Source organism: Neomonachus schauinslandi, chromosome 12 (assembly GCF_002201575.2).
Source record: "Neomonachus schauinslandi chromosome 12, ASM220157v2, whole genome shotgun sequence".
Classification (NCBI taxonomy): Eukaryota; Metazoa; Chordata; class Mammalia; order Carnivora; family Phocidae; genus Neomonachus; species Neomonachus schauinslandi.
This window is the reverse complement of record NC_058414.1, coordinates 216,790-223,747: the sequence shown is the minus strand read 5'-3', so window position 1 is coordinate 223,747 and position 6,958 is coordinate 216,790. Positions and strand designations below refer to the sequence as shown.

The 6,958-nt window shown below is 59.4% G+C and overlaps 1 protein-coding gene across 1 annotated transcript in view; it reads left to right on the top strand.

Annotated features, from left to right (window-relative positions):
- The first annotated feature begins 4,259 nt into the window (after positions 1 to 4,259).
- The window catches only part of GCK (glucokinase), a 36,416-nt gene continuing 33,717 nt past the window's right edge, over positions 4,260 to 6,958 (top strand). The window contains exon 1 of the mRNA XM_021703713.1: positions 4,260 to 4,304. Within this exon, the coding sequence (XP_021559388.1) occupies positions 4,260 to 4,304 (45 nt within the window). The remainder of the gene's footprint in view (positions 4,305 to 6,958) is intronic.

Here is a 6,958-nt window from a genome sequence, read left to right as displayed (position 1 = left end):
CACCCCCACTGCTGAGCATCCCCCACCTCCTGAGCCCCCCTCTGAGTGCCCCCAGCCCTGCCCCACTGCTTGCACGTGGGCACCCAGCGATCTCAGCCAATCAAAAGCCCATCCCTATTGCCGCAGCAATTGGTTTACAGATGGGCACGTGATCCGAGCCTCAGCCAATCAACGCAGCCTCTCCGGGGTAGGCCGTCCAATCAGAGCAAGACCCAGGACTCGGTGTTTGGGCCTCCAGAGAGGCACCCGGCTTTGCGGAAAGTCCGAGAACCACGGGCAGTATCGAGGCGCACTTCCGGTTAAACGTGGAGGGTTCCGTGCGTGTGTTCGTGTGAGCACCGCGGGCAAACCGTCCGCTCGCAAAGAACAGCGGGAGCACGCGCACGAGCGGGAGATGCTTCCCAGGCCGGGCGGGGGGCGAGCCGGGAGGAGGGCGCAGGATTGCCCCGGGGCGGGGGGTGGAGGCGGGGAGTTGATTGCGCAGAGGTTCTGCCGCTTCCAGAACCCCCTAGGGCACGTGTCTCCTGGGAGGCCACCCCAGGGCTCTGGCGGGGCCGGATCCGGTGACCTGCCTGCCAGGCAGGTGCCGCAGAAGCTGCGTGAGGGACGGCCTCCTCTGTCCGTAGCAGTTCCGCCAGGAATGGTTGGGGGACGGCCCCAGGCCGGCCTTTGCAGCCCAATCCTTCAACTCGCCCAGCCTCAGTGACCTCGTGTGAAAGGGGTGATCCTAACGCCATCCCTGCGTGCTGCCCCCGATCTCTCACCAAATGACGGCTGGATACAACAGGACTTTGTGCGTCTCACGTTTTAGCCAGCATGGGTTGTAATGATGACTACCCTTCTAATAAATACGTGGCTTTTCTTTAGGCATAAATCTAACAGAAAGGGTGGAAGATCTGTGTGAGAAAAATAACTCACCCGAAGGACGGGAAGGCAGACCTGAACAAACGGAACGGGCCACGGAAGGGGCCACATTTCTGAGTGAGGAGATGCGACACACAGATGTCTGCTCCCTCAAATGCCTAAGTCCACGAACTGTGTGCATTTCGACAAATAATGAACAGCATTATTTTGTGAGGGAGGATGAGTAGATTCGAAGATTTATATGAAAGAGGAAAGGCTTATGGTAAAGAAAATGTAGGGGGGGAAAGGGATACTTGTCCTACGGGTTTTCGGACAGTTACAAAGTTACACCAACTGAAAGAGTGTGAATTGGCTGCCAGTGAGATGGGAAAGGAAAGGTTCTTTTCGCCCCAGGGAAGAATGACAGGACAGCAAAAGGAAAGGGTAGGAAAGCAGAGCAAAGTTTTATTAAAGTACACTCCAAGGGAGGCGGGGCAGGTCGAGAGAGACAAAGGCTGGGAATGTCTAGGGTGTGGGCTTATATCAATGTTTTCTGTTGCTTGGGTCCTAGGGTTGCAACATTTGAGTGACAGGCCTGGATTATATAATCGTTAGCCAACTAAGCACTGTCCTTTCTCTAGAAGTATTCAAAATGCCTGCAAGGGGTAGGAAACCACAACAGTGTTTCTGTTCTGGAGACACAGGTGGGATAAGGACAAACGGCTGCTTTCTGCACAAGTGCACCAAGACAACAGACTTAACTCTTCCTCCGCCACCGGGAGGTTGTAACCACAAACTGACTGCTAGATGGGTGGACTGGGGTGGTGCCTGGGCGGTCCTCAGTTGGGGCTCTCCAGCAGGACCCCAGGACGTCTGAGGTCCATCCACCTGTTACTCGGTCTAGCTTCCTGCCTAACAAATGGACAGACAGACGTCCTGCACTCAGGCAGAGCTGAGGCCAGGCTGAGTATGAAGAGTCACGTTTGCGTTCAGGCAATTTGTTACTGACCGCAAAGAAGGAGCACCAAAGAGACCACTCCTTGTCCTGTGCCCTGTCGAGGACAACATCCCAACTAAAGGGGACAGTTGCCTGCCCCCCAAATCACAGCATCTCCCCTGACTGAGAGCCCATTCTAGATAGCAGCCACACCCCACAGGGTACGGGCAGAAAAAAGCCTCACATCTCAGGCCCAGAGACTAGAGGAAAGCCTCCAGACCGCCTCCCAGGCAGACGGGGAAGAGAGTGGGAAGTGGTCTCTGAGCCGGTCGCTAGTCTGTCCTCAGTTCCTGGAGGAGCACAGAGTTACGTGACAGGCTCAGCTTAGCTGCGGTTCCAGACCTGACTTCATAGCCTGGGGCTACTCCTGCAAGGTGACCAGAGCCAAGCCGTTCCCTTACAAAAGAAAAATCAGACAGTGCAGGATGAACCCTGGGCCGCCAACATTCCCCATCAGTGGGGAAACGATCACCTACCCAACAGACATTAGACAGCTACCTCACACCATACAAAAAACAAGTCCCGTAAGGACCAAAGTGCTGAACAGTAAAAAAAAAAAAAGGGAAAATATTAGAAGGAAATGTGGGAAGATATTTTTCCAATTTTGGATGGGAAACGTTTTTCTTAACAAGACATGAACCTCAGAACAATAAAGAAGGCCAAGACTGAAATTCCTAAGAAGGAAAAGCTTCTGCGTGAGGAAGACACCAGTGATCAAGTTTGAGCTTAGGATAGACTGCCGGAGACATCACGGGGGATTCCACAAAGGATTAGTAGGTACTAGAAATGGAACATGAAAAACCCCGTTATGCAAATTGAAAGGTAAAAGACAATTCAATAACAAAATAGTTAAAAAGTATAAACAAATCATCCTTAGAGAAAAATGTAAATAACCAGTGACCCGACGAAAAGAACCCAGCGCTTTGCAGTTTAAATGATGAGACAACAGATCAGCAAAAAATTATCAAGATTTATAATCCCAAGCGTGGAGCCAAACCCCTCATGTCGGTGGAAGGATTAATAAATTGGCATAGCCATTGAGGGAGGACTATAAACTCATCTACCCGAATGTAAGATGTGCAGAGCGTTTGATCTAGCAGTTCAGCCTCTAGGAATCATCCGGAAGAAACATGTGCATCTGAAGAAGGGGAGCTGCCTGGATGACCATCAGTAGGAAGTTGGCTTGAAATGTGACCGCACGCCCATCTGGAGAGTCTCACTGGCCATTCCTTGCTCCCTCTGCCGGACCCTGGGCTTGGTCCTGACCCCGCTTTGCTCTGTTCCCACCACACTCTCCCCTACAGCAGCCACCGGCCACTCGCGGTCCCCCAGCGTGCTAGCGCTGAGACGTGCTGTGAGGGCGAAGCACACCAGGCTTCAGAGGCTGAGGCCAGAAACTCCGGTTGAGATGGTCCTTGGTCTCCCACCATTTGCTCCCGATGGCTGAGCTCCAGCACCTGGCCTCCCGCTGGGTTCCCGGGGTCCCGTCACCGTGGGTGCGAGTGGGTGTGCAAGCGTCCTGAGCTGAGGACCCAGGGACCGAGGGCCTCTGTCCTGTGCGGGCCCACGGTTCCAGCTCAGGTCGGCAGGGAGGGCAGCCCCAGAGCTTACAGGTGGCTAAGCTGCCTGTTCCGTCTCCTCTGGATTCCACACTCGCAGGGGCCTCTGCTCCTTAGGACATGAGTTTGGAAGATGCCGTGACCCTGCCCTGGGAACTGGACAGGTGGCGAAGTCCACGGTGACGGGGCGATCGGGCCATCACTATGGTGATGGGGATGGAGGCCTTTGCCATCAGCCTCAGTTTTCTGCATGGCAGCTCTAATGACAGGATGGTCAGCCCTGCCGAGGCTGGAGGCCGCCAGCGCAGGGGCCCTGCTCCGGGTTGCCATGGCAGCGCGGGCCCTCTCGCGGAGCACAGAAGGCCCCGTGGGGGGACTCCCCGCTCCACACCTGGTCGGAGCAGGAAGTGCTGGGCGGCCCGGAGCCCGGGGAAAGCAGGGTGGGGTGTGAGAGGGACAGTCACAACCTGATTACTCAAGAGTTGTCCCCGGCCACAGGAGGGGAGCAGACCCTTTCTGCTGAGTCTGTCCAGAGGACGCCGCGCCACCACAGCTTGGCACAGCCTGGAGAGAAGGCTGCCCGGCGCTGGCCAGCCCCGGCCTCCAGCGCTGGCCGGACGGGCCTTGATGGGGAAGGGTCCCAGCTGCGTCTCCAAAGAGAAGGCTTGCCTGCTTGCTGGTCAACAATGAAAAGGAGGAAACTCTGTGCCTGAAGCTCAAGCCAGAAGGTGGCTGCAAGGTGGACCATAGCCTCCCTTCAGATCCTTCCTCGGCTGGCAGACGCCTTGGGGTCTTTCTGCTTCGGAAGCTGTCAGGGAACACTGAGGGGTCCCAGCTCACGCGAGCGGGCCGCCGCACAAATGCTGGATGACCGAGCCAGGATGGAGGTCACCAAGAAGGAAAAGGTAATGCACCAGCTCGTGGGCTTCCCCACAAGTGTGGGTTGTGGTTTGTTCAGCACGGACCAGCCTTGGCTCCCCAGAATCGGACTCTGTGCACAAGCCCCTTAGGGAAGGCCTGCTGGGGAGGGAACCCAGGGCACTGAGTGTGTCCGGCAGCAAGGCTCCTTCTTCCCGGCAGACCAGGCCCTCTCCTGCTGCTTCAGGCTCCAGCCCCGTGACTTGGAAAGGAGGCTGCCAGAGGCCTGGCAGCCAACTGCTGGCTGGGGGTCCGGGGAATTTGGAGCCCCAGCTGAGGGATTGAGGGCCTGGGGTCTCAGTGGGCAGAACCAGCTGTCAGGCTATGAGACAGCCCTCAACGGGCACCATGACAGGCCCCAGACCCCACACTTCTTCATAGGAATCCCTCCAGAAGGAGGACCATGGCTCCTGGCAAGGAGCAGAGAACAGTTACTTTTTCCACAACAAGAGAAATCCAGACGTCCTTGCAGCCAGCCGTGTGCCCAGGCAGTGAGCAAGGAGACAGAGCTGGTGCCAGGCCTGGCGGGGGGGGGGGGGGGGGGGGGGGGGCCAGGGCCCCCCGGGCGGGGGGGGGGGGGGGGGGGGGGGGGGGGGGGGGGGGGGGGGGGGGGGGCGGTCGTGCTTGCAGCCCCGGGCCAGGGATCAGGGCAGACCGGGGAAGGTTGGGGAGAGGGCCGGGATCTAGTCCCTTTGGCATGGTCTCCTCCTCACATGTCTTCACTTCTCCTTCTGTGACTTGACGAGGTCAGCACAAACACTGAGCTGGTTTGGCTCCCGGCAGAGTTGACGATGTTAGAGGAAAAAGAGCCAGCCCGAGCCAGGGCGCCTGCAGCTGGGGCCGGCGAGACGGGCCAAGGCCCGAGCTGAGTCCCGTATCTGCTGGTGCGGTGGCCGGAGTTCGGATGAGAAATCCTGCCCGAAGGGGCCCCCGGGAGGCTACCTGGGGAGAAGGGAGGTGGCATCTCGGGCCCAAGCAGAGAGGCGGCTTGGTGACTGTGAGCACTGGGGCCCCAGTGAGCCAGGCGCCAGTGCAGGGAGGCGGGGGGGCTGGGCAGAAGACCCTCGTCTGGGGTGGAATGGTGGGGAGGCCGGCTGGGCGTCGGGGTCATCAAAGGAGCGCAGGCTCGGCTGCCGGCCGTTGGCTCCAGCCCTGCGTCATTTGCCCCAGGGCAGCGAGGAAGGGGAAGAGAGGCCCTGTTCACGCCTTCAACGGTGTCCCTCACCGTTGAGCTGCGCTGTGTCCACCTCAGGCTCCCAGGAGCAGAGCGTCCTGGTGGCTTTGGAGGGAGCCCAGGCGCCGATTATTCTCCTCTGCTTGCACGCATCTCTGTTGCCTGTGTTGACCTTTCACCCCTCACCGGTGGTCACCCCTCGCTGTCACCCCTCTCCATACCCGTGGCTTCCTCACGCCTGTGTCAGTCCCTACACGGCTTCTGGAGCCGCTTGGGGGCAGGACTGTGTCTGCTGGCGCCCCCTCCCCAGCCTGCGGCCCCATCACGGCAGGTGCATTCCCTCGGCATGGAGCTCCGTCTCCCGACGGCCACCCCTCCTGCGTGGCCGGAAAGTGGGCCCTGGGAGCCCCCTCGAAAGCCTCTGTGTGTGGCTCCCTCCCTCCTCTGTGCTGAGCCAACCCTCTCCAGGAGCAGCCAGGGGAGCTGGTTGCTGTCCCAGAGCGGGACAGGAAGGGGGGCTCCACAGTGCGTGCAGTCAGCTTCCCTGGGTGGCTCTGGGGAGCACTTTCCAGGAAGAAAGCTGGTAGGGGGCGTCCCCCCATCTTAGCTAGGGGAGCCATAACCAAATGCCATACACTGAGGGGTTTCAGCAATAGCTGTTTGCTTCTTACAGCTCTGGAGGCTCGAGCCCCGAGTCGGGGCGTCAGCGGGGACAGGCTCTGGTGGGGGCCACCTTCCCGCTGTGTCCTCACCTGGCAGAGACACAGAGGGCTCTGGCGTCCTCTGCTCATGACCCCACCCCCGGTGACCCCATCCAGCCCTAGTCACCTCCGAAATGCCGACCTCCTCATACTGTCACACTGGGGGTTAGGGCTTCTGACATATGAATTCGGGGAAACAAAATTCAGTTCTGTAGTGTGTAGAATGGAGCCCCCTGAAGTCGGGTCCTCCGGCTGCCAGGGCACAATGCCCCGTGGAACGAGAAGCTCAGAAATAGGATGAGGCTGCCCGGGGCCCCCTCAGCCAGGAGCCGCTGGCTTTGCGCACGCAACCCCAGCTGTCCCAAGAGGTGGCCTGCAGGACACCGTGGGGGGCTGGCTGGAGAGGCCCTGAGGGCAGAGGCGAGTGAGCATGCTGCCTGTGTCCCCACCTTCTGGTCCAGCATGTCCCGGGGGCGGGGGGCAGTGGCGTCTGGGGCACCTGGGGGCAGGGGCAGGACGAGGGGACCAGCAGTGAGCCCCGGCCAGGCCCACGTCTGTTCCTGTGGCAGCCGGATGGAGAGAGGTACAGGCGGTCTTCCCTGTGCATCTGCCAGGGAAGAAGCTGGACAGAGCGGGACAGAGCCGGGCAGAGCGGGGCAGAGCAGGAGAGAGAAGGACAGAGCGGGACAGTGCGGGGACATAGCCAGGCAGAGCCGGGACAGAGCGGGGCAGAGTGGGACAGAGCCGGGACAGAGCAGGAGAGAGA